The sequence below is a fragment of the Oryzias latipes genome, chromosome 1, assembly GCF_002234675.1.
Source record: "Oryzias latipes chromosome 1, ASM223467v1".
In the NCBI taxonomy this organism is placed as follows: domain Eukaryota; kingdom Metazoa; phylum Chordata; class Actinopteri; order Beloniformes; family Adrianichthyidae; genus Oryzias; species Oryzias latipes.
Window position 1 is genome coordinate 3,575,330 of NC_019859.2, and position 27,943 is coordinate 3,603,272.

The window sequence follows — 27,943 nt, forward strand, 5'->3', positions numbered from 1 at the left end:
TATTTGAAGTTGGCTCATTAAGGCTCAGTGTTGATAAGAAAAAGGGCGGCTGCTGAGGATGATGGGATATTTGGAGGATGACGCGCAGTGAGATGAAGATGAGGAGGAGGAGGAGCTCTGACGCTGTCCTTTCCTCCTGAACTCCGCAGTGTGCTCCCGTCTGACCTGATAAACGACAGGAAGCCGCGAGGAATTGGACTTTTCCCTCACTCTCCTCTTCTTCCTCCTCCTCCTCTTCGTCGCTCCTCTCTGTCTTTGTTTCATTCCGTCTTTCTGTGCGGCTCAGACGCCCGGCCCCTCCCTGGCCGCCGCCCCGGAGCCCCCCCCCCTCCCATCATCAGCCGGTGAGGCTCCGCAGCTGATCCCCTCCTCGGCGACCTCCATCCAGGCAGAGATGCTGTAGAGCGGCCCGGCCGGCCGGCGCGCGCGCGGGATGCTGGTCCCGGTCTGAAGGCAGCGGAGAGGCGCGCGGGCAGACGGAAGATCATGTCGGGCAGGACGCCTCTGACCCCCGTCAACGAGTCTGAGCAGGTGAGGCCGCTTCCCGCTCTCCAGGTTCAGAGGAAACGCAAGTTTTAGGCGCTGATGCTTCAGGTTTTCACGTCAGTCTGAACTTATCTACCGATGATTCACCAAAAGTTCTTTTCTGACACTGTAATCATCCTCTACTATTAATCATTGGGGCAGATTTGAACTATCAGTTGCTTTTAGGCTGGACTTCTGTTATTGGATGAGACGAGATGATCCATCAAATCTACCGGTACATGTGACTCCCATATGGTGTCCAGGTCCAGACCGGTCTGCTTACGGACCCTGGCAGCATTACAACACTGTCGAAGCTCTTTTTCTTTTTTCTATTTATTTATTTATTTATTTATTTATTTATTTATTTATTTATTTATTTAACTCCTGTCCAACAGCTGATCAAGCAGATGAGAGCTCTTGTGTTGGAGATATTTTATGGTTACAGCATGGGGTTATGAATCTTCTGACACACTAGGTGTATATTTGAATAAACTCCTTTTGTAATTTAGACTAAACTTTATTCATATTCATCATGTGTGTACGAGTTTTTTGTTGGACCGGACGGATAAGGAAAAGGAGGGAAGAAGAGAGAGGGGGGGGTGTTAGGAGGGTGATTAGTTATGGAGGGGGGGGGGGGTAAAATCATAAAGCATACTAAATCATTGCGGTCAGGTTTAGATGTGTAACATATCTAAAAGGGGCGGGGCCATACCTTTTGGCTCCAATAATGTTTACACACAAACAGGTAAACATGGACATAGCGTAACTCATGTTCACACACACATACTTATGCCTTCAGACTAACACACCTGAAACATTTCATTCCGTCACGCAAACACCATCAAAGCTCTTGACGAGAAATTATAATATAATAATAATAAAGTCCTTTTTCATGTGGTGAACTGATGACTTCATTGATATTTTCTTCTTACACCTTACCATAGAGCTCTCAGTTATGGGCGATGGGAAGGGGGAGTGGGGTTGCTCTGCACCAGTGATCCCGCCCCCCAACTCAGCGGTGAATTTCTGATGCACTCCTGCTGCTCTGCAGAAACTGATAGAAAACGACGACACCTTTTGATTTGGGATAAAAACGGCATAATCATGATATAGTCATAGTGCGTCTTTAAGAAGATGACGTCCGATGCCAATTGCTTGATTTTCAGAATTGTATTTTTCTAATTGCTTTTGTGATTTATTCTGGTGTCCGTTGTGTTTTGTTGAGCGGTAATGTCAACTATTTTGTTGACCCGTGTTTGTAGTTCAGCCTGGTTTCTGTTTGACTTTGTAGTTTTTCCTTCCGACAGAGTCGAAAGGTAACGGTGGATGAAAGTGTTGGTGCAGGTCAAAGTGCTAAAAATAAGTTTACAAGGGTAACCACATCTCTGTGGCCTCAGAGTTCCCACAATCCTTCACTCTGCATCAGATGAGAGCTATGTAGGTGAATACGAACACCTACATAGCTTTACAGGGACGCTCTCCTTCAGGTCAAGCTTCTTTAAACAAATAAAAAAGATTCAGTGAGTTGTTGTAATTGCTGTTCTGGAGATTCTAAGGGCTTTTTTTTTTATAAGTCTATGGTAACCGTCTGAGGTGACCTCCTCTGTGTGTGTCTGCATGTATTAGTGGCTCCTACATGTGAGAATATACTGCTATGTATTTTTTTTACACTGAGGTTAAATTACTCAATGTAACCTCAATACTCTTAAAATACACTAAATCCAATTTTTAGGGAAATTGTCCCAAAAATGTTAGCAGTCCTCTACTTGGTTGGGACTCCCACCTTTTCCTTTTATTTTTATTTGGTTATTTCCAGCATTTATTAATCATCAAGTAACATCAGACAAATACAGTTAAGCTTCATTTTATGCATGTATATACACAGTACACTAGGCGTGTAACGATTCATTTTAGCAATTCAGATCATAATTTCTGGTTGCTGATACAATTCAATGTTGGTTCTTTTTGAACGATCCGATTCACTGAACTAAAATCATCCCAGGACATCTTTAGCCAAAAACTCCAGTTTAAAAATTATACTTCAAATGACCCTCGTCGACATAGGAGGCGAACATCTAACACAACGACGTGAAGGTGACAAGGCAGAACACAGGACTGGACTCAGATGCAGAGCTTAAGGGTTTAATTTCTTGAATCAAGAGAGAAGCTAGCTTTGGCAGGTGAAAGCACATGACAAACAGGCACAGGACAAAGGGAAACACAGGCTATAAATACATGAGGAGGGGAGGCACAGGTGGGAATGATCAGGGATGATGAGGCAGACACAGGTGTGGGGAGCAGACACAGCAGGAAGGGGAAGGTCTGGAACGAGAGGTAGGTTAGACTTTCAAAACAAAACAGGAACCCCACACGAGACAACAGGAAACTTGACGAGACATGACAGAACCCCCCCCTTAAGGACCGACTCCTGACGGTCCAGGAGCCCCAGACCTAAAGAAATCCGTCAGGAGCGACTTGTCCACAATAAAGCGTTCCGGAATCCACTGTCGCTCCTCCGGCCCGTATCCCTTCCAGTCCACCAGAAACTGGCGACCCCGGCCCCGCTTCCGGACAGCCAGAATCTTCTCCACCGTGTACACCGGACCACCCCCCACCATTCTGGGCGGAGGGGGTGGCTCCGAGGGAGGCATCAGGGAACTGTCCACCACCGGCTTCACCTTGCTGACATGGAATGTGGGATGGACCCGGAGGGACCGGGGCAGCCGAAGACGGACCGCTGCTGGGTTGATGACCTTGGAGACAGGAAACGGACCCACGAACCTTGGAGCCAATTTCCGACTTGGAACGTGCAGGTTGAGGTCCTTGGTCGAGAGCCAGACCTTCTGACCGGGACGGTAGGTGGGAGCGGGACGCCTTCGGCGGTCAGCGGCTGCCTTGACCCTGTCCTGTTGCCGAACCAGGACCTGCCGGGCAGCCTCCCAGATGCGACGGCAGCGGCGGACCAGGGCGTGGACCGACGGAACTGCAACATCGGGTTCCAAGGCTGCAAACAGGGGTGGCTCGTAACCGAAGACACACTTGAAGGGCGAGATGCCGGTAGCTGAGGTGGGCAGGGTGTTGTGCGCATACTCAACCCAGATCAAGTGCCTGCTCCATGTTGAGGGGTTCTGAGAGACCAAGCACCGGAGGCCGGTTTCCAGCTGTTGATTGAGACGTTCAGTCTGGCCATTGGATTCGGGATGGTAACCCGAGGTCAAGCTGACCGTGGCACCGATGAGCCGGCAGAACTCCTTCCAGAACCGGGACACGAATTGAGGTCCCCGGTCTGACACAATGTCCTTCGGGAAACCGTGGTACCTCACAATTTGGTTCATGATGATCTCTGCCGTGCCTTTAGCTGAAGGCAGTCTAGGCAGGGCGATGAACCTGACCATCTTTGAGAACCTGTCCACGACCGTAAGAACAGTTGTGTGACCACGTGAGACAGGAAGGCCGGTGACGAAGTCCATGGAGATGTCCGCCCACGGTCTGGAAGGTACAGGAAGGGGTTGTAGGAGCCCCATGCGACGACTGGTGGAAGACTTGTTCCTGGCACAGACTGAACAGGCAGAAACGTACTCCCGGACCTCCGGCTCCATGCGAGGCCACCAGAACCTCCGAGAGATGGCGTGCATGGTCCGCCTAACTCCCGGATGACAGGAAAGCAGTGAGGTGTGGGCCCAGTGGATCACCCTAGAGCGCAGTGTCGGGGGTACAAATAGGCGATTCCTTGGGCAACCACTGGGCGTTTGCACCCCACTGTTAGCCTGCATTACCTCAGATTCTATCTGCCAAGACACCGCTCCAACCACACAAGTCAGTGGAAGAATAGGTTCAGGTTCTTTGGCAACAGGCGCGGGGTCGAACTGACGAGACAGGGCATCCGGCTTCACGTTCTTGGACCCCGGCCTGTAAGAAAGGGAAAAAGAAAAACGATCAAAAAAGAGTCTCCATCGGGCCTGGCGAGCATTAAGTCTCTTGGCAGTCCTGATATACTCAAGGTTTCTATGATCGGTCCAGACAATGAAAGGGTGCTCCGCACCCTCCAGCCAGTGCCGCCACTCCTCCAGAGCCACCTTGACCACCAACAGCTCCCGGTTGCCGATGTCGTAGTTGCGTTCAGCCTGCGAGAGGCGCCGGGACAGGAACAAACAGGGATGGACCTTCCCATCCAGCTCCGACCGCTGTGATAGGACGGCCCCCAACCCTTCATTGGAGGCGTCAACCTCCACGATGAACTGACGGTGTGGATCAGGCATAATGAGCAGTGGAGCTGATGTGAAGCGGCGTTTCAACGCCCGGAAAGCGGTCTCAGCCGCAGGCGTCCACCGGTACTGCACCCGTGGGGACGTGAGGGCATGGAGGGGTGCTGCAATGGAGCTAAAACCCCGGATAAAGCGTCTATAAAAGTTCGCAAAGCCTAGGAACTGCTGCAGCTTCTTTCGGCTGTCAGGTGTCGGCCAGTCCCTGACTGCGCTGACCTTGGCTGGATCCATCTTTACCGCCCCTGCTGACACAACAAAACCTAGGAAGGTGACGGTGGAAACGTGGAACTCACTCTTTTCGGCTTTGACGTAAAGGTGGTTATCTAGAAGTCGCTGGAGGACTGCGGAGACATGGGAGACATGAGAGTCCAGGTCCGGGGAGTAAATCAAGATGTCATCCAAATAAACATACACAAAATGATCCAAGAAGTCCCTGAGGACATCATTGATCATGGCCTGGAAAATGGCGGGGGCGTTAGTGAGTCCAAAGGGCATGACCAGGTATTCATAGTGGCCTCTTGGGGTGTTGAACCCTGTTTTCCACTCGTCCCCCTCTCTGATCCTGACCAAATGATAGGCGTTACGGAGATCGAGCTTAGTAAACACCCTGGCCTGCTGGAGCTGGTCGAAAACAGAGGACATGAGCGGCAACGGATATCTGTTTTTGACGGTTATGTTGTTGAGCGCGCTGTAATCTATGCAGGGTCGAAGGGTCCCATCCTTCTTTCCGACAAAGAAGAACCCGGCACCAGCTGCGGATGAGGATGGACGAATGAGACCCGCTGCCAGAGATTCGTCAATGTATTTATTAAGCGCCTGGCGTTCCGAAGCTGAGATTGAATACAGGTGTCCTTTAGGAATGATGGATCCCGGAACCAGGTCGATGGCGCAGTCGTAGGGGCGATGGGGTGGAAGGCTCAGAGCCCGGGATTTATTGAAGACCTCAGACAGATGATGGTAACATGAGGGTATTGTGCTCAGGTCAGGGGCCTCTGGACCTGGAGCAGAACGAACAGGAACAGGGTTATTGTCTATGATTGTTCGTTTACCTGCAGCATGGGGACTTTTGTGTCCGTCACATCCTGGCCCCCATTCTAGTATTTTCCCGGTCGCCCAGTCCACCCGGGGATTGTGCTCGCGCAGCCAAGGAAATCCCAGAACCAGCTTCCTAGAGGAGCCCTCAAACAGGTGGAAAGACATGATTTCTGAATGGTTTCCTATGGACAGTTTGAGGGGTTCTGAGACATGAGTGATATTAAAAAGACCCCTCCCATGGAGGCCCCGGGCCTGGATGGGTCTGTCCAGAGGCTGTGGCTTAAGACCTAAGCTGACTGCCAGCTTCCAGTCCATTAGGCTGACATCAGCCCCGGAGTCAATGAGAGCTACGAGAGCTGTGGAGGAGCCGTGGTGGGTCACCACTAATGACGTGAGGCTCCGTGTGCGTCCGTCCATAGCGGAGATCTGACTCACCGTTGCTGTTTTTTTTACGGGGCAGGAGAAAACGGGATGACCAATCTCCCCACAGTAGAAGCACCGGCCCTCCTGCAGGCGTCGCTGTCGTTCCTCCGCCGAAAGTCGTGTCCTTCCCACCTGCATGGGCTCTTCACAGCTGTCCGCCGTGACGGAGGGATGCGGGTCGGCTGAGAATCGGCGGTGGTTTCGTCTTTCCGCGGATTCAGCCCCGCGAGAAGACCCGCCTCCTGATGATCCGCTGCCGCGTCGGGAGACGAGTTCACGGAGTCGGTTATCCGTGCGGATGGCGAGAGCGATCAGAGAGTCGAGACCCTGAGGTAAATCCAACGGAATGAGCTGCTCCTGAATGCGCGGAGCCAGCCCTTTCATGAAGACATCATACAGCGCCACCGAGTTCCACCCGCTCTCGGCTGCTAGGGTGCGGAATCGGATGGCGTAATCGCAGACAGAGTCCCCCCCTTGGCGTATGATGGTGAGCTCACGGGCTTTATCCCGGCTGGTTGACACCGGGACGAAAGTGTTCTGAAGCGCCTCCTGGAAGGCGATGAGAGATGAGCAGAGCGGGGAGTCACGAGCCCACTCAGCCATGGCCCATGCACGAGCCCTCCCCGCTAGATGGGAGATCATGAAGGCGATTCTGGCTCTGTCAGAAACGAAGGCATGGGGTGAATGTTCATAATGAATAGAACAATCAGTGAGGAAGGGCTTACACAGTCCAGGTTCTCCAGAGTAACGATCGGGAGGGGCGAGCTTGATTTCCTGGCTCCTGACAGGCATGGAGGTAGGAGGGACTGGGATGGAAGCAGAGGGTCCTGGAGGAGGGATTGTCCAGGGGGAACTTGAACGGAGGTCTTGAACTTGGGTAGAGACCTGAACCATATGAGACGCCAGGGCCTTCTGGAAGTCCTCCTGTTGAGAAAGGCGGGCTTCCAGGCGTTGCAGGATGGATGTTAAACTACTGCTCTCTGCTGAGTCCATTCTGGCCTGTTTGTACTGACAAGGCAGAACACAGGACTGGACTCAGATGCAGAGCTTAAGGGTTTAATTTCTTGAATCAAGAGAGAAGCTAGCTTTGGCAGGTGAAAGCACATGACAAACAGGCACAGGACAAAGGGAAACACAGGCTATAAATACATGAGGAGGGGAGGCACAGGTGGGAATGATCAGGGATGATGAGGCAGACACAGGTGTGGGGAGCAGACACAGCAGGAAGGGGAAGGTCTGGAACGAGAGGTAGGTTAGACTTTCAAAACAAAACAGGAACCCCACACGAGACAACAGGAAACTTGACGAGACATGACAGAAGGGATCCATCCGATTGGTCAAATGCATAAGGGGATTTATTTGATTCGTCAAATGCTTCAAGTTTGTTTTAGCACATTTGAGGTAACTATTTATTGGAGTTTTCGCTGTATATTGTGCAGGTCTAGTTTTAAGTCAGACTTACAGATATTCACACTAACTTTAGGTCTAAAATCGTTGCAGAGGCAGTAGAGGACAATTACTCCTTACTGGCAACATCTGGCTCCAACATGGCAGCGTCCATGTCATGAAAAAAAAATGGCGACTGAATTGACTTCATGCGGTTGGAGGTGGAAGGTCACCATTTTCTATGGGTCATGTCAAACTCACGCAGTCCATTTCTCAGAAACGGACAATGGTAACAACAGATGCTCTTTTTTCCGTCGTATTGGTTGAAGGCGTTGATGTCGGACACGGCTCAACCAAATGGAAAACGGCTCCAGCTCGTTGGACGGGGTTTGCTGCAGTCTTGTCAGGTTGTGTCTCTTTCGTGGAAATGCAGGTTGATGTTGTGTTTGTGCTTTTCCACTTCTCCTGTGAATGTTGTTTGGGTTTTTTGGATGTTCTCCAGGCTCCTGAACCCTGAAGGAATTCAGGGCAAATGCATTGTCATGCTAATTGTTGGAATACTCTCATTGAGCTGCTCTCTGCTCGAGCTGCACTCACACTCAAAGGATCCTTAAATTCTGTTTTTATAAACCGGGGTCTCGATGGATCGGCATGGAAAATGTTTCAGCCAAAATCTGCAAAAGGAAGAACTGTGGTTAAAACATGAGCGTAGCTGATTAAATGTGAGGGTCAAAGATCTGCTGGCATGTTTTCATCTCAGAGAAAAAAAGCTCCAACACAAAAAGAAATAAAAATGTTTTCGCTACTACATTGTCCTTAGTTTCCAGATTCTCAGCAGTTTTGATTACTTTTAGCATCTGTCAGGCAGACGGCAGCTACAGCTGCCTCCTCCTGTCTGTTTAGTATTGATTTTTCTCCAAATACACTGCAGGGCTTCAAGGAGCTCTATGGTGTGTGTGTATTAGCATCAGTGCTCTCTGAAAGTCACAGTCAGAATTCTCCAACACCAGGATTGCTGTCACAGTTTTGAAATGTGTCATTTGGTTGTTGGTTCATGTCAAACGACAGAGACAGTCACTCCAGAACCGTCATGGACTTCCTCTGAAAAGCAGGTTGTGGTAGATTTTGATATGCCTCCTTACAGATGACATGGTATTTCATCTTACCTCTTTTTACGGTTTATCGGATTGATTTGACATCAGTAATGCTCTATTACTCCACAAACCAACTCCTAACCTTAACTTGAAGGTGTTTGGTGTAGTTATGCAAATTCTCTTCTTCTTTGCTACAGTTTCTTTTAATTAAAAAGTGAGACATCAAAACAGAACCACAGGACCCAACACCCTTCTGTGAGGTTTATTTGGTTCCATTCCCACTGTTTTATTGGAGGTGATTGCCTTTGTCTGAGGCTCCATAAGTTGGTGATCCACCTCGTTTCCATCCCATGAACCTTTGCTGCGCCACATTCAGATTAGATCCTAAACAGACGTTGGGTGATTCATCGCATCCCTTTTGTCCCTTTGGTTTTGCTGAGCTGTGAAATCAGCTGCTGAGGGTCTCTGGTCACCATGGCAACCCCTGTTTACAATGAAATTCGCCCTCTCTGAATGGATATCCCTCCAGCTCTCCGGTGAATGAGACGGGAAGTCACAGAACTGATAAGTGCATCAATGCTGATGAGGTGAAGTTCACACCAAATGTTCCCATCATGCCCTGGAGTCTGACCTTCTAATATCTTTTCCTTTTAAATCTTTAACGAGTTGTTAGATGTTGTAAAATATGTATTTGGAAAGTGTCTTTTCATGTCCAACTTGAGCGACTATCGTTATGACAACCAATGACCTACTGTGGCCTAATGTGATAAATGACACTGTGCCTTCATTAATTCACTTGAACTCCATATCTGCGCTGATTTTTTTATCATTATCATGAATTTTGATACGTTTCAGTTGTTGTCTGTATCTAAGAAACTGGACTGAGTGAGTGTGACATCACCCATAGGAAATGTTTACTTCCAGCTCCAACCAAATGAAGTAAAATCACTCACCATTTTATTCATGACATGGAGGCCGCCATGTAGGAGCCAGACGCCGTCATTTAGCAGGCGCTCGGTCGGAATAATTGTTTCTATGGTAACCACTATCACCAATCAGGAGTGAGCATTTTGAAAGTCCACACCCTACCGCTTGAAAGCTATCCATCAAACATTTCGTACCTTGGCTAGGGGGGGCCACCATGCTCCACTTACCTTTATTGAGGCATCTGATTTGTCAGTTTATAACTTAAATAATTTGCACTGTAGGAAAAAGAATCATGAAAAAAAAATGAGTATCTTAAAAAGGGATCGAGAATGATTATTTTGACCAATAGAATGACTGGGTAACAGCTGCTTATTTCTCATTTCTCTTTTTGGAACCAGCAGGTACTTCCTGTTTGGAATGCAGGGGGGGGGGGGGGGGGGTCACTCAATCCAGTTCTCTTATACGGTCAATGAGTCTAAGCCAGATCCTACATATGGATTAACATGTTAACTGACAAACTGCTACACGTCTGCAGGTTCCTCATGAACATATACAGAGCAACAAGTTGTTGCAATTGTTGCTACCTAAAATGAGAAGAACCATTACGTCTATACGGTCTGCTGCTATTTAGATGTCGGCTTATGCTATTGACAGAATGTTTTCCTGGAACTATAGAAGGATAATTCAATTAAAATGTGTTTCAAAATGGAGTTCTAACTTAAAAATGCTTATCAGGTGATTGAATGAAGGTTGGCACACTGTGATGATCAAAATGAGAGATTTGAGCTGGGCTAAAAATGGTCTTATGGTTGCAGTCTTGTGGTTATCAGAGCACCCTGACAGCTTGACCCTGTTACATGTCTTTACATTTTAAATAAAGCATCCATATTTAAATTTTCCGAGCCGTCACAACCTTTTTGTTGTGGATGAGTTGACCCTCAAAGACGGATTTCACTTCTACATGTCTCAGATCGAGGCGTTTTGTAATTGCTGTAATTTTTTCCTCCAGCCAAAATCTTCGGACGGTCTTCCAGAACCTCCAGCTCCGCCCGTCAAGTCTTCAAGTTGCCACAGTTTGGTGCCGTGCCGTAGCTCTTTGGCAGCCATCACAGATGAGCAGCCGCACGTAGGAAACTACCGGCTGCTGAAGACCATCGGCAAGGGGAACTTTGCCAAAGTCAAACTGGCCAAACACACCCTGACTGGCAGAGAGGTGAGGACAGAAATGTAGTGTTGATCTAATTATGCACTCCAACTGTAAACTCTCAAAATACAGAAAAAAATACCAAACTTTTTAAATCTTATTTCTGATCAAAAGTCTACCATTTTCATTGCACTGAATGAATGCAGGCCATTACGACCTAAAGCCTCAGTCACAACTACCTCTATGGGTGGAAACGGGTAAAAAGGTCGTAGAGCGCTTGATAAATCCATAGAATGAAAATATTCATGCACTTTTTTTCTACAGGTATGCTGTGAGCGAACACTTATACCACACGCAGTGGTAAATAAGGGTTACTGTTTTTTCAGCCCCCACAAATCCTTTGTAAGGAGTCTGTTGGCGCTGTTCAAGTGATAAGTGTGTGCTCCTTGTGTGCATCCTGACTATTAGAGGAAAGTAGACGGGGTGTAGTTTGTGTGGACATCCTACGGGCACTTACGTATCACGTGGAGACCCTGTGCGTGTGACGTTGGCATGCAGTCAGTAAGGAGCCAGTACTCGCTCCTTAACCCTTGTGCTATCCTAGGCACTTTAACATTGGGAGTTGGGTCATCTAGACCCACTAGACAGTGCTCTGAACCTTTTTTCTTCAATGATTTGTGATCTTCACTGGTGTCCATGGATTACATGAAATCTTTCCACCTTTATCCACCTTTGTCATGGTAGGGAGAACAAGTCAATGGAAGGGTGGGGTCATCTAAGGAAGCACGAGGGTTACGAAGGACTAGAGCAATGGTGTCAAACTCCAGGCGTTGAGGGCCGGTCTCCTGCCGGTTTTCCAAAAATTCTGCCTTATCAGCTGCTGATTACCTGGATCAGGTGTGTTTAGCCAATAAGGAGTTTCATTGGCAGGTTGGTTGGAAAACATGTTGGACACCGGCCCCCGGCTTGGATTCTGACTCCCCTGGACCAGAGTGTCTCGACAGCATCAACCCTACGTCATAAGTTTGTCTAACTTTTTTGTCCTTATCAAATACTTCACGATACCCTTACCACACGCACAATAATTTATGCCGTCTCTTGAAGCGGCCATACAAGCTTCAAGGGAACTACAAGACACACCTGTGCTCCCTTTAGGATGCAGCTGCTCCTCCCTACGACCCTCCACGGACACTTGTACGGGTCAACTCCCTGCATGGGTGCATGTGAATAGGGCTTAAAAAGAAGGTAATGGAGTTTGACTTCAGACTTGGTACTCAGAAAATGAGCAGTTTACATTTCCCTCCATTTGCTTTTAATGCTCCTAAATTCTTTATCAGAGAACAATAAACAGTTTCGGATTGGATCCTTGAGGGTTGTTGAGGTTATCCTTGAGGGTAGTCGGTAGTCATCTCTGCATCTTCTTAGAGGATGGCAGTGACTGTCAGTGCCAGTTCTTGGGAAGTTCTCTGGACCATCACCTTCATTTCAATACAGTCCTGGATTTGGACGTTAAAATTAAATGTAGCTTGAAGAACAAAAGTGCCACTCTGTTGTGCTTCAGTTCATACTGAGTTTTGCTAAAAGGATCGTGTTGTTGGCTGAAGCTGCGGTTGTTGGATCAATTATTTATGTAGCTGACGTCAGCAGCTCAACGCCGGTTGGCCAGAGCGTCATAGGGAGTGTGACGCTATCCTTCCCTGTGCTTATTTTAAGGTCCATTTCTGAGTGGAGGCGTTGCATTTGTCCAATCAGCTGCTCTGTTCATCTCTGAAGATGACACACTTGAAACAGAGAAGGACGGGTGAAGTAAAACAGAAAACAGAAGGAGCACTTATCTCTTAAAATCTTGTCATCACCTGTGAACGGTGGTGTTGTGGAGGAAATCTGCCATCCTGCTGTTGTTGCTTCAGTTCATCGAGTTTTATGAGTGTTTGTTTGTTTTGTTTTTTGACGTTTGTGTGTTAATAGTGACGCTTTCAGATATTTATTTTACCTCCTGGCTCAGTGTCTTCTCTAAACTAGGTTTCATATTTATTTATTGCACTTTAGGATTTCTGTCTGTGACTGCATGATGCTCTGACCAAACAATTGCAAACCATAAGTTCTCCACCTCCGTGCTTAACAGTTGGTGTGTTTGTACCCAGTTTTTCTCAGATGTTTCTGAATAATGTCTGTAGGACTGAGTCAATGCAATCCTTTCCTTTTTGTTCTCTTCTTTTGAGGCTGAATGTCCCCCCCCCCCCCCCCCATTTTCTTGATCTCTCCTATAACTGAGGAGTGGATGATTGAACTTTTTAAAGTATTTCCTTTTTTTAAAGCTGAAAAAAAATCTATTCATCGTCAAAGTTTAATAGGGTATTTTTATGCTTCAAAGAAAGAGACATTAAGTTCTCCACAATAAAAATGTGGCCACATTTGAGATACACGCCTTACTTAATCAGTGCGCAAACAACTAAAAGATCTGATTTAATAAAGCAAAGTCTTAGTTGAATATTTTTTTTATATGTACAATTTAACATATTTCATATAACTTATTTATTCTGTACAACAGTTGGTAATTGGGCTTTTTTTTAGGATGACCTGGCTGTCCAATCATAAATATATCATTATTATTATTTTTTAATCTTTCTGGAACATTAAGCTGCTGGTTTGACCTGTTTTCTCCCTTTGTTTTCTCCTTTAGGTTGCAATCAAAATCATTGACAAAACTCAGCTGAATCCCACCAGCATGCAGAAGGTAAAACTTTAACCCTGAAGTATACCCCCCCCCCCCCTTTTATTCCTACAAGCTTTGTGTTGATGTTTATAATTCCATTTGTCTCGTTAGCTTTTCCGAGAAGTCAGTGTGATGAAGATGCTGAATCACCCAAACATCGGTGAGTTCTCTCCCCACAGGGAAGCACAAACCCGTCTGTCTTCCTGCGTTTGGATCAGCAGTTTACCCGAGGATTCAGCTGCTATAACCTCTGCTGCACCTTTTTCAGTCAAGCTGTTTGAAGTGATCGAGACCGAGAAGACTCTGTACCTGGTGATGGAGTACGCCAGCGGAGGTAAGAGACACCAGCTTCATAAATAATGAAGAGGTCTGCTCAAGGCCTGCTGACCCTGTCTGTGTTTTACAAAGTGCTTTCAAAGCATATTCTCACTCATGCATCTTTTCATAAATCTTCTCGGTTGGCTTTTTCTCTGCAGTCAAAGGTCATATTGCCAAGGTCATATTTCAGATCTTGCATTTTTATTATTTTGAACTTGTCCTATCTAACAGCTGACCAAACCGATGAGAGCTGAAGGCCTCTTGTGTTGGACATATTTTACTGTTACAACATGGGGTTATGAATGAATCTTCAGACACATGAGGTGTATATTTGAATAAACCCCTTTTGTAATTTAGCCTAAACTTTATTTAATACCGTTTTTTGTGGGACTGGACAGAAAAGAAGAACAGGGAAGAAGAAAGAGGGATGTTGGGGGGGGGGGTTGACAAAAGAAAGGGGGGGTTAGGAAATAGAAGGATGATTATAGAAGTGAAGGGGGGAGGATCATAAAGCAACAAGCAACAAGCTGCTGGAAGTTTATAGTCATTACTGTCAGCTGTAAATGTTAGTCTAAAAGGGGCGGGGCCTGTCCACACACACTCAAATGTTACAAACATACCTGTTGACTCCAAAAATGTTCCCATACAAACAACAGCGATGGGTCGTTGTGAACACTTACACAATAAATAAAGATGAAGCAGGAGAGGCGTGTCTTAGGGGTTGTGCAAGGCTCCCGTTAGTGCTGTTCACATGACAAGTGTGCGCTCCTTGTTCTCATCCTGACTGTTAGAAATGAGGAGATTAAACAAACATATTGTAGTTTGTGTGGACATCCTACAGGCTCCTATGCGTCACGTGCACACCCCGCGCATGCTGCATTCAGGCGCAGTCAGCAAGGAAACAGTACTCGCACTTTACTAACGACTGGAGTGTGGCGTAAGGACACTGGACGACATCTCTGTAGGTCACAAGTGCCTTCAACTTATATGAATATTTCATGATACACTTACCACACGCACGATAATGGTACGTTCCATTTTCATGACGCTGTAGGAGCCTCAAGGGCACGTATGGGTGTATGTGACCAAGCCTTTAGTGGCGGTTGTGGTTTATAATGCCAGTGAAGGTGGTTGTTGGTTCTGGTGGGTTTTAGCCATTTTTCTGTCCGTAATTGGGTTTCTTTAAGCTCCTCTATATTCTATCTCATTTACCTGTTTTTCTGGGAGTTTGCAGGGTGGAAAGGTGAAGAGGAAATGTAAACTCATAGCTTTGAAACATGTAAAGGACTTTGTGCTCTGAGTGATTTGACATGAAAAAAAGCTCAAAAGTGCGACATTTCAGTTGATCACTAGGTAACTTTGTCTTCCAATCAGAGACTGGGGATGGATGGTCTCACCTGTGGGTTTGCTTCTCAGGTGAAGTTTTCGACTACCTGGTGGCTCATGGACGAATGAAGGAGAAGGAGGCCCGAGCTAAGTTCCGTCAGGTGAGGTCTGGGTTCTGTTATGCAACCGCGGAGAGGCATTCAAACCTCTGTTGGCTTCTGGTTCTTGTGTTTTTCAGCACATAAAATATCAACTTCGATTCAAAACACTGAACTCCTTCAGTATGCGCTAAGACCTTTGATTTTATTTGTATCTAGCACAAATGAGAAGTTTAATGTCTTTGAAAAACCTTTGTGTTCTTTAAGTTCTAAGAACATTATTAGGCTTTCAGGAGAAGCAAGAAATCTTTACTATTCATCTTTTATCATTTACACTTAGACATTTTTTGCAGTTTTGACCGGTAATATCACCTTTTTAATTAATTGTTTTAATAAATTGCATTCCACTTTTTCCGCTATATAAACATGAAGATATTTTAAAGTTTAGGCTATCATTGCTTCTTTTTCTTTAGTTTGTAAACACCCTTCATCATCCTTAGTGCCGGGCTTGAGTCGTCGGCATTCACACATGCATTTATTTCACTAAAATGTTTATTGGCTTAACCAACACAAAATGAGAGCAAAGTTCTAAAAGCATTTTGACATTTATTCCTAAATTCATCCATGAATTTACCAAAATAAAGCTTTTCGATGAGCCATTCGTCGTAATAAACTTGACTGATTTGTCATTTTTTGGGAACAAAGTGACATTTTCGTCACAGATCAGGGAACAGATGTGAAGGAAAGGATCCTGTCATCCACATCTGTTAGCTCAGAGACATTTTTAAAGCTTTTTAAAAAAAAAAGTTTTTGTATATCATTAAAAATGTTTCGGGAAGCGAGAAGCAGCTCTCCAAATTCTCGGAGAATAAACGGTTAAAAGGCTAAAGAGCAAACATCAGCTGATTAGATTTGATTTATTTCCTGTTGTTTTTGTGAAGTGCTGTCATTATTCATGAAACTTAGCATCAGTTTGCACAAAAAACCATGAATATAAACCACAAAAGGACATGCAGTCTTACGTTTGGATTGTCCTGAATGCATCTGGAAGCAAGTCAGAAACCACCACGTTCACAGTAGACCACAGCTTGTCCCCTTAGGATGACTCAGACGCTTTTCCTGGAACCACAAATAAACAGGTCAATAAAGCCGTTGAAGGATCTGTTTAAAGAGAAGTTCTCCTCTGTTCTAAACATGCAGCTCTGACTTGCACTATCTAAGCTGCGTCTCTAATATTTAGTCAGATTTTTAGGGAGGAATTTAAATAAACATAGTTTATTGCTCAATCAAGAACTATAAATATATTTTCCGTCTTCTCATGCCGTTTTTTTAGGCAAAATCCAAAAATCTGTTGTTTTCTAGGACATATTTGCAGGAGTGCAATAGGACTCACCTCCGGGTTGTGGGGCAGGACTGTTGGGATGGAATAAGTCTGCCCTGACTTCCCATCATCCATTTGTTTACACCTTCTCCCGCTAGCTTACAGCCCCCAGACCTCCAACCTAATGTTAGCAGTGCAACAAAAATGGCGAGTAATATCAGCGCTGCTCAGCCGTGCAGTTTGGATCCAGATGCCAGCTCAAATGAGGAAAACAAAGACCTTCATGGATCCATTTGTCTGCAAGTTGATGCATCCGAATGGAGCGGGGCAGGAAGCTATTGGCCTGCCGACTTTAGCACCCACACGGCCCCTACAGGCCTTTTTCAACCGCATTTAGATTCAGAACAATAGGAATAAATAAATTATATATACAGTAAATGCAATTTTGAGCTTAATTTTCTTTTTTTTTTCATTGGAGTGGGTCTCAAAAGGGGATGTATTTTGGATTTATGGTCATGTGACGTTACTCTAGCATATAACAGTTGGGAGTTAAGCCCCCAATCTTCCTTTTTTTTCCTCTCATCAACTTAAAAAAGTCTCTCAACTGTTGTTTTCATAATTATTGTTTTTTTGGTTTTTTTTATAATTCTTTTCTGTGTTTGTCAGATTGTGTCGGCAGTGGAATACTGTCACCAGAAGAGGATCGTTCACCGGGATCTAAAGGTAAAACAAAATCCCAGTAAAATACTCTGGATTTCTGTGTTTCCTCTCTGTTTCCTTTTCTAGAAAAAGTATTTTAAACAAAGAATACACAAATAAAACGCAGAAGCAGTTGAAACACCTCAATTAAACTAATATTCTCTTTTTTTATGTAAACAAATATTTAAACAGGTTTTTTAACTTTTGGTTCCCAAAGTTCATGAATTTCTTCCTATTTTTTTGTCAAACACAATTTATTGGATTTTACTATCTTCGACTTGAAATAATGACTTGGATTATTCTAAAACTTTGGACTGATGGTCTTCATCTTTTTTTGTTTGGTTACATTTTTTTTTTTGGTAACAGAATGATTTATATTTAAAACTTTGCATCTTTGATGGCAGCAAAACTGCTGTAGCTCCTTGGGCAAGACCGTCATGCTTGTTTCAGGAAGGGCATCCGGCATAAAAATCTCTGCCGGACCAATATGTGCGTCCATTCAACGTGCATTTAAATGAAAACCAGGTTAAACTTTGACCAATAAAGGACTCTCCTGACGTATGGACGGTGTCCCTTTAACTCGTACCAAGCCTCTTCCAACTGTAGGTAGTGGACATTCGCTAGCAAACAATAGAAAAAGAAGAAGAAGCCGCTCCCTGCTTTTCCAGTGTGAACACCATGGGCTAAACGTGTGGTTTTGAACACACGTCACATGCCCAGTGTGTCCATAGATTTAGTTTTTGGTGTTGTTTTGACTGTTTCTAAGCAACATCGGGTTTTTCTTTTTACAAATGTTCTCTTTCAGGCAGAGAACCTCCTGCTGGACGCTGACATGAACATCAAAATCGCTGACTTTGGCTTCAGTAACGAGTTCACCTTGGGCAGTAAGCTGGACACGTTCTGCGGATCTCCTCCTTACGCTGCACCTGAGCTCTTCCAGGTAAGTTGGCTCCTCCCTCCTGATCTCCATAGCAACGCTCCGTTTCTCAAACGCCGTCGTCTCTGTCTTTAGATCTGCGTTACTATTTAGGAGGCAAAGGACATTTTTAAAATTAATCCAAAAGTGTATTAAAGCAAACTGTTTTCTCTCACAAAAGTCAGAGAAAAATAGGCGATACATTTCAAGCCTGTTTGAGCATTGAATTAAAAAAGTTCTAAGAGGAAGCCGCCAAATTAAACTGGGTGATTTCACACAGTTAAATCTTAAATCATAATTCTTGTCTACTCTTTGTTTAACTTCGAAGTCTCTGCTTAGTGAGACAATTCTGTCATTCTTTTTTTAATGCTAAGGAGTATGGATTATTAGGTAAAAACAAAACAAATGATGTTTGCTGATAGCAGTTGGCCTCTGGGTAATGTAGTTCTGGACTCTTGCAGGGTAAAAAGTACGATGGGCCGGAGGTGGACATCTGGAGTTTGGGAGTGATCCTGTACACGCTGGTCAGTGGCTCGCTGCCCTTCGATGGACAGAACCTCAAGGTTTGAACAAACAAGTCACAGTTAAAGTGGCTCATGTATATTTACCCTCAATGATCTTTTCCCACATAAACTACTGGACCACTACTTGATGGTTTGCTGGTTCCTCTGTTCTTGAATTTTGCTACAAAAGAGCTCTTAAGGTCCTGGAGTTTTTAGTTTTTAAAGTTAAAGGCCCATTAGCTGCCCCATCCACTGAGGGAGAGGTGAGCTGCAGACACAGCCACGTTCGGGAACCCCCAATAATGCTGAGTGTCAAGCAGGGAGGCATTAGGTCCCATTTTTAGAGTCTTTGGTATGACTCAGCCTGGATTTGAACTCACGACCAGTCACAAGGTGGACACTCTCCCACAAGGCCACTGAGCCGGTTTTTACCAGCAGTCTTCACAAACACTTGTCTAAAAACTTGTCTATAAAGTCATACATGGTTCACCCCCCCCCACCACCACCACCACTGACGTCACTCAGCGGTTCCTCCAGAGGAACTCGGGCTGTTATTAGAAGTGACTGTGAGGTCCCATTTAGACAAACGTCTTACTCACAAAATCCATCATCATTCTAGGGCTCAACTTTGGAACAGAAGACCAATAAAAATAAAAAAGAGTGCAAAATCTGTCATAAAAAAAAAACAGCTAAAACTGTGGCTTTTGGAATATCAAATGTGCAATGACAAATGGCAAGAAAGAAGGTAAAAAAATGTATTATAAAACAGGCACTGACTTTAAAAATGATTTATCTGTTCAAAATGTATCCAGTGTTTCATTTTGTATACTGTCCTTTACCTGTGTTTTATTAATTGTATGTGTGCTCTCTGTTTCTTAAACAGTTTCTTTTAACATCAATGGACTCCAGATGGAAATTGGCCTGTGACTATAATCTGGCATATTTATATTTGTTTTAATGTTCATTAATATGCATTGTCCCTTTCTCAATAAAGTCACTTAAGTCGCAGTTTTTCTGCTTGACAAAAGTATTTTTAAGTGATGTTTATGTCATAAAAGCAGTGTTCAAACATCCACAGTCCTCCAGCGAGAACCAACCTTTATAGAGCAGCGACATCTATCCATGTTTGTGCGTGCAGGAACTGAGGGAGCGTGTTCTCAGAGGAAAGTACCGAATCCCCTTCTACATGTCAACCGACTGTGAAAATCTACTGAAGAAGCTGCTGGTTCTAAACCCAGGAAAACGGGGCAGCATGCCGGTAAAACTACTAAAGGAGTGTAACTAACAGTCTGCAAAGTTCACCCTCTTCCCCTCTTTTTAAAAGTTGCATTTAAATAGATTAAGATGAATCTAGATTTTATTTTTTATTGTAAAAGTAAAATTTGTTACATAGATTGGATCTGAGTTTGTTTTTCTTCTCAGCAAATCATGAAGGATCCATGGATGAATGCGGGTTATGAGGACGCAGAGCTGAAGCCCTTCTCTGAACCAGAACAAGACTATGGTGACCTCAAGCGCATAGGTCAGACACGGGCACTCATTCTCTGAAGCAGATGTTCGCAGCTGTTTGCGCTCCTTCCACCTGTAAACATTTGTATTATTCCAATAAAAGTGCTACAATTAGATTACAATATTATTTTGTGTAAATGCAAATACATTTTCATGAGGACAGATTATTGCAGTTGTTTTCACCAAAGGAGCGGTAAAGCTGAATGTCATCAGCATACAAATGATATATAAATGTGACTAAATGTGCTGATGAATCTCCCAAGAGGGATCATATAAGGACTGAATAAAATGGGGCCCAGAACAGAACTTTGAGGAACACCACTGTTTTGGCTACACCATCTACAACTATCCTCTCTAATGTGTGGCCTTGTTGCTGTAGAGGCTGTGAGCTTCTGTTGTGTTTTGTCAAACAAATTTGAGTGTTTGTGTGTCTTCAGAGCTGATGGAGACCATGGGCTTCTCCCAGAATGAAGTGAAGAAGGCGCTGGATGGTCAGAAATACAACGAAGCCACTGCAATTTATCTGCTGTTGGGGATGAAGTCTTCAGAGGTTTTTGATGTTTTTATGTTGGAATTTTTTTCAACAGTTTGGTCAGGAGTTCAAAACCCGGCCAGAACACTGCTTGAGCAATAGGATCAAATTGGTCCACATAATAATGTCTGTCTTGGAGTTGAGTCATAGCAACTGGACTTAATTCTTCCTTCAAACGTTTCGCCGAGCTGCAAAATGTTTCAAGGAAGAAGTAAATATACAACTTTTTTCTTGTAAATTTATGACTTTAAAGTTTTAAATAAATAAACCTCTTTTGTGAACTGGTCCTAGTACTCCGTTGTAGTTTAGGAAAGTAAAGAGGAGAAAAAAAGAATTGATTAAAACCAGAATATTTTTATTCTATATGACCCAGCCCTACAATAATTTGATTCTGTTTGTGTCTCACTACAAGTTTGAAGTCTCCAGTGAGCCTTTGTGTAACATCCAGAGGACCCGGCCCATCAGTGACTTTAATGGCTCCAGCCATTCACCTGCGCACCTCCGCAGTGTGACGACCGCTCAGAAACAGCGCCGTTTCAGCGACCATGGTGACTGAATGATCTGACATTTAATGCTTGTGAATTTTTCTCAAAACTGCAGTAAAATATTTCCAAAACTTGTATTTTAACTTGCTTTTTCTAGTGGCCCCCTCTATCCCCCCACCCGTATCGCACACCAAGCGCTCTCATGCTAACAGCGTTGACAGCGAGAAGAAGGACGATCCGGCGTCGCCTATGGGAGCTCAGGACCGCAGGAAGTCAGCCACAGCCTCAGGGGTGAGATGGTCTGATGACCAGATTCAGGAGTGAAGTCGCAAAACCATAAAAATCTAAGAAATGGAAAAATATAAAACCTCCATCCATAATCTTTCAACCATCCATCATCCAGGACAGGGGTCGCAGAGACAAAAATGCCCAGACTTCCATCACTACAGTCACTTTCTCCAGCTCCTCTGGGGGGACCCCCGAGACGTTCTCGGGCCAGCCGAGAGACATGGTCTCTCAAGCGTGTCCTGGGTCTTCCCCGGGACCTCCGCCCAGTGGGACATCCCAAAAACACCTCCCCAGGGAGGTGTCCAGGAGGCATCCAGACCAGATGCTGATCTTTCCGTTTCTTCTCATAAATGGATTCAGAACCGCTCTTGGTCTGGCTGGTCATTCAGGACCTGCTTGCCATGGGAGACCCTGCCAGGGGCATAAGCCCCCGAATAGCCCAACTCCTGGGATCACTTAAGCTTCTTGAAGCACTCCATCATGTTAAGGTGGCAGTTCACAAGCAGCTTCCTCTGCAGGGCGGCTGGCCACCTTGGGAAGGTGTTTTTGGGATGTCCCACTGGGCTGAGGCCCCAGGGAAGACCCAGGACACGCTTGAGAGACTACGTCTCTTGACTCGCCTGGGAACGTCTCGGGGGTCCCCCCAGAGGAGCTGGAGAAAGTGACTATAGAGATGGAAGTCTGGGCATATTTGTTTAGACTACTGCCTCTGCGACCCCGGTCCTGGATGAGCGGAAGAAGATGGATGGATGGATGTTTTGATTAGTGCAGCCCATAGGGGGCGATGCAAACTTCTGTCTTCATGTTGCAGAGCATAATTCGGAGAAATACTTATGTTTATGAGAGGAACAGCTCGGATCGACACTCAGCTGTTATACCAAGCGTGAAGGACAACAGGTGAGAAGCATTCTGGGAGTTTCTGTTTCTGTTTTAGACAGTCTCTTAATTTTCTTGTTGTGTTTCAGTCTACCTGAAGTACCTGCTGCATCCCCTGTCCCATCGCCAGGGGGAGCCGTCTCCTCCATACGGCCTCGACACGTCAAGTCCATGTCAGCTTCTGGACATCCCATAAAGTCCAGCCTGCCTCCTATTGACGACAACGCTGAGTATCAGAGGTAACCGGGCTCCTTGCTGGTAACCAAACCAGTTATTTTTGTCACTATGCTAACCAATCTCTGTCCGGCTACACCTAGTTCCCAACATCCGGCCCCGTCGTCGCCCTCAGCCTTCAGCGTCACGAGTAGCAGCAGCACAACCCCAGACCGAGGCCGCTTCTCCCGTGGCTCTTCCAGTCGCTCCACCTTCCACGGAGCCCAGCTCAGAGAGCGACGACCTGCCACGTACAACGGGCCGCCGGCCTCGCCCAGCCTGCTACAGCACACCCCTGCCTCGGGGGCCACGCCCCATCGTGGTAACTCCTCCTCCATCATCGGCAAGTTCACCTCAAAGTTTGCACGAAGGTCAGTAACAGCTGTGAAACATCTGACCTCCGACCTTACCGCATACTGTCTCGTATGAGTTTGTTTTTAACCCTTTAACACTGGAAATGTCACCGGCGACGGAAAAATAAAAAACGCTCTTCAAATGTCATCTTGGCGCCAACATGCAACACTTTACGTTAGTAAAGTCGTTAGTGTTGGAAAAAGTCGCAAAACGTCTGGAATTAACTGATTCACATTGATTGCATAAATTGCCTATACCCGCTTTTCTACCTTCCTCGAAGGCCCAAAGCACTTTACAGTCACAGTCCCACCTACACAGTCACACACACACAGCCACACACTGATGGCTGCCGAACACCGGCGCCAACCTCCCACCAGAGGGAAGGTGGGATTCAGTGTCTTCCCCAAGGACACTTCGACACATGGGCGCGCAAAGGCGGGAATCTAACCTGCAATTTACGACAGAGGTTGACTGCCCTACCACTGCACCACGGCCGCCCAAAGAAGAGCGTAAAGAAGAGTTACGGTACGTCACAGAGTGTGTGTTATTTCGGTTTCTCCGGTGACATCTCTGGTGTTAAAGGGCAAGAAACGGATTCTTCTATCCATCTTTTAGGATACTTTTAAGTTCTTTTACTTATTTGAAAGAGGTCTTATCTCATAAAACAGCTTGTTTCTATTAGGCCTGCACAATAAATCGCAAATTTATCGTTATCGCAATATCAAGCGTATCGCAAAAGACGGCGAAAATCGCAATAAATGGTTACCTTGAATATGCTTAAACAATCTTATGCAGCTTGAAGTATTTAACGAACCAAACAAATCCCTTTTTGTATTTGACCAATCGAATGGACTCCTTTACATCGTAGACCAATCGGATTGAGCCCTTTTATGTTAGATGTTTGTCTCCTATGTAGATGTGGGTCATTTGAAATGTGATTTTTAAACTGTTGCAGTGAAATGGAAATTATGTTCTTGATTGTTTTGCTATATGTTCATGTACCGCAAGTTATATTGTCATCGCAATATTAATCACTAATATCGCATATCGCAAGTTTTCCCTCATATCCTGCAGCCCTAGTATAAAATAGTTTTGCTCCAAAGGTAAAAGTCAAAGTCTCATTAGCTGTCACGCACCTAGGTGTGTGAAATTTGTACTCAGCATTTGACCTTTGGGGAACATTGAGCTGCAGACACCGTGGCGATCAGGAACCATTTGGTGGTTCAATTCCCCAATTCAACTCCTTAATGCTGAGTGTCAAGCAGGGAAGCAGTAGGTCGCATTTTTAGTCTTTTGTATGGCTCGGCCTGGGTCTCAAGGCGGACACTCTACTACTGAGCGCCTTGTGTCATTATACAATGCCTCTTTAACCAATATATAGTCTGTTATACTGTATTTGTAGATTTTTTTTTTGTTTTTTTTACAATTTATTCTAAAATAAGGTGAAATTTATGATGTAAACTGCTACTCATAAAATGTATTTTCTAAATGAAATGGAGTTCATTTCTTTACAGCCCATTTTAACTTTATGATTTTTTTGTTCTAAATCATTAAAACTGTCTTAGACTGATTTCTTTGTTATTTCTGAGCAAAGCTGCACATCTTGCGTTAAAAGCTCACTGTGGGGTGGGGGTGGGGGGGCCGGGGGATATGTTAATCTAACTGAACATGTCATTCCTCCTCCTAACACTGTGGGAGTTTCTTCCTGCAGGAGTTCCACAGGCGAGCCCAAAGACGAGGGTCGGGAGTCCAAACCTCGGTCTCTGCGCTTCACCTGGAGCATGAAGACCACGTCCTCCATGGAGGCCGGGGACATGATGAAGGAGATCCGAAGGGTTCTGGACGCCAACAACTGCGACTATGAGCAGCGCGAGCGCTATCTGCTGTTCTGCGTGCACGGAGATGCTCGTCAGGAAAGTCTGGTCCAATGGGAAATGGAGGTGTGCAAACTGCCCCGCCTGTCACTCAACGGCGTGCGCTTCAAAAGAATCTCTGGAACGTCCATAGCCTTCAAAAACATTGCCTCCAAAGTAGCCAACGAGCTCAGACTGTAAGCAATCTCCTGCTATGAACATGTCCTTCTTTACCTCGACAAAGGGGAAAGCTCCAGTGGAGAGCGGCGGTTAGACCCAGAGGAGCTTCAGCTTCTTATACCCAACTAGACTTGTTTCTTGTTGATGCAGCGGAAACCAAATCCGGCTATGGCTGGGTCGCACAGATATGCAGCTGATTCTTAATTCATCAGAACTCCTATCCCTCTTCACCTTTATGCTTAAAGATCCGCTCTGATCCTCATCTGATCTATTTTTAAGGCGTTACCAGTGATCTTTTAATTACAATAATGCCTTTTTTAGCCAAAATCCAAACAACGTTTTTTTTTTTTTTAGGACATACAGAAGTTTCTGTTTGTAGAGCTGCTGTAGATCATCAAAAATTCACCTCTAAGTTGTGGGCTGGACCATTGGCCCCAAGTAAGCCTGCCTCTACATCCCTAGATCCATCTGTTTACATTCTCTTCAGCTAGCTTCCAGCCCCTCACTCCCCCAACCTAACATAACTACGGCGGGCAAAATTGGAGCAATGCAGCCGGACAGTTTTGAGCCCAGACGTGGAAAACAAAGACTGTCGTATTTCCCAAAAACAGGACAATTGGGTGCTTCCGCCCATGTGCCCACAGCTTTCTGACACTCCAAATGCTCAATATCTTTAGCCAAAAAAAGTCATCTATGAATTTAGTCAGGCTTAGCCAACCAAAGACCATTTCAATCCAAACTGTTATGCTTTAATTCTCTAGTAGCAGCTTCACAAAAACATTTGCTTATGACAATAATCCATTATCATTGTCTCATAATCATTCATTTACACAAACTTTTACTTACTTTGCTTAAGAAATAGGAACAAAGCAGTGCAACTTAGCATGACAAATGCAAACAGATGTAGCTGAGTAAATATTCTGGGTTCTGAAGTTAATAATACAGAGGCTGACCATGTGAACGTGCATGAAGACGTTTTTCACTGCCGTCCCCTAATAACTCCACTCATTTTTTTTGGGGGGGGGGGGATTGGTGGATTGTTCGTTATTGGTTTTTTAATGTATTCTCCACATTGCAGTCAATCATTTAGAAACCACTAAAAATGTTTGTTTTGTCGTCCCCAGGCGCTTCAGGCAGATAATTCCTGATTAGAAAAGTCAGTACATGTTATATTATTAATGCTACAAAATAACATTTGTACCAGCTGCCACTGACGTTTGATGGACAGTTTTTTAATCTCCCTTAAAATTTTCTTTTTTCTTAATTTCAGAACATCTTTATCTCATTTTTACATTTGCTTCTAAAACTGAAGCTGCAACATTTAAGAACCTTTAAGGAAACTAAAACAAAAACTTGTAAATAATAGTCAAATTAACACTTGACAGACGAGTATTTGTTTATTATTTTTGCTGCTGATCTAACACAGGATCCATATGACTTTTGTTGAAATTCTTTTGTTTTTCCATCTTTTTCCGTTCTTAATGACATATTTGGTCGGCCATACTTAAAGGAAAATTTGTTTCTTAGACTTTCAGTCTTATTTTTTATCTTGTAATAATAAGATCCTTCTGTGTAGATGAACTGCATCCATCAGTTAGAACAGGACATAAAGATGGAGGAAAATATCACCTTCAATATGTAACTCGTCAAAATTCAGTTTTTTCTGCACTAATCTGAGGAATTACAAAGCAGCGCTTCTTTTAATGATTGGTAGTTATACTCATTCTTTATGTAACTTTTGCTGACACAATGGAGATCCATGAATATAGTTACTAAAGATTTTTCGGTGTCCTACCTGCAGCCGATGGTGAAAATCCTTCTTTAGGCTAAGAAAATAATATATTTCTGCTGAAAGCATCGGCACAAATACTAAGACAATAGTAGAATCTTGTCGTAGTGGTTTTGGTTGAGATGCTTTTTATTTAGGAGAACATTTACAAAACATGCTTTAATCGTAACTCATATTTTTTTTTATGTTTTTTTTTTTTTAAATCCTTTCGTCTTCCTTCATCTGTGGTGCTGCTTCTAAGAGAAACTCCTGCTTGCTCGTGCAAACTAGTACGCCAAGCTTTCAAAACTGTAGAAGCGGCTACCAGTCGATCGCAGCACTGAAACATTTCTGTTGCATCTTTTTTCTGTGTCTTCATTGCTTTAGTCCCTTAAGCAGATCTGAACCGACAACCCTCAGGTCTCTTAATGAAAGACGGTAGATTCTGGACAGAAGAAGTGGATTGTTTTGAAACACCAGCTTGTTGTAGCTTTTAATTGAACCTTACAGGATGACACGGATGCACTCGTTCAGTTTCATTTAAAATGCTAAAGGTGCTAAATTTGGTTTTCCAGTTTTTTGTCGTAGATTCTTGCAACTCTGTGACCCCCCCCCCCCTCCAGGTTTCTCTGCGTTCAGTTGCACTATAACTTATTAAAATGGTCATTTTCTTTTTTATATTTCTCCTGGTCTTGTTGATTCTTGTGTGTACACGGATTGTGCAGCAGCCAGATGTTTGCCTCTGTAGTGGTTCATGGTGCAATGCCTCTTCAGCGTTTCTGCATTCAGAAAATGTTCGTACTGTTGTGCTTTTTCACCCAGTATGTGGACAGGAGCAAAGAGAAGTGTTTGTCAGGATGTATATTTGTCACCATGTGCAGTTTGTGTCCAACTGTAACTCTGAGCCTCTAACTTTAATGTAGCGTTCACCTGAGTTTAGAGATGAAGCTGCCAGGCGACTGACTCACCGTCAGACCCGGCAGCAGCTGGACTGTAGCAGAAGTGAAGTCGTCATTGGTTTCATTTGGAATAAAGACGAACAGTGGGAAACATTTTACAGCACGAGTTATCATTACTGTGGTTTGACCGCTTCATTAGCAGGTCATCGCCCTTCTCAGGAGCCCAGACTGCAGCACAGGAGGTCATTTAGATTCAGTTATCACAATAATGTTTAAAAATCTATCAAGAC

The 27,943-nt window shown here is 44.7% G+C and overlaps 1 protein-coding gene across 1 annotated transcript; it reads left to right on the plus strand.

The window, feature by feature from the left end:
* Positions 1 to 69: 69 nt before the first annotated feature.
* LOC101170071 (serine/threonine-protein kinase MARK1) lies at positions 70 to 27,811 on the plus strand. The gene is made up of 18 exons (XM_023954312.1): positions 70 to 531; positions 10,665 to 10,868; positions 13,483 to 13,536; positions 13,627 to 13,675; positions 13,784 to 13,849; positions 15,250 to 15,320; positions 17,245 to 17,301; positions 18,083 to 18,217; positions 18,655 to 18,756; positions 19,835 to 19,954; positions 20,119 to 20,218; positions 20,643 to 20,755; positions 21,150 to 21,285; positions 21,380 to 21,513; positions 22,322 to 22,407; positions 22,476 to 22,625; positions 22,704 to 22,970; positions 24,665 to 27,811. Exons 1-18 carry the CDS (start codon positions 487 to 489, stop codon positions 25,005 to 25,007), a joined length of 2,232 nt encoding a protein of 743 aa, XP_023810080.1. The 5' UTR covers positions 70 to 486; the 3' UTR covers positions 25,008 to 27,811.
* The last annotated feature ends 132 nt before the right edge of the window (positions 27,812 to 27,943 follow it).

Bases quoted from the DNA above. Each gene is read 5' to 3' on its own strand.
- LOC101170071 (XM_023954312.1), top strand. From the start codon at position 487: ATGTCGGGCAGGACGCCTCTGACCCCCGTCAACGAGTCTGAGCAG. The intron at 20,219-20,642 runs GTCAGACACGGG...GTGTGTCTTCAG, and splicing joins TGGTGACCTCAAGCGCATAG to AGCTGATGGAGACCATGGGC. The intron at 22,408-22,475 runs GTGAGAAGCATT...GTTGTGTTTCAG, and splicing joins CCAAGCGTGAAGGACAACAG to TCTACCTGAAGTACCTGCTG.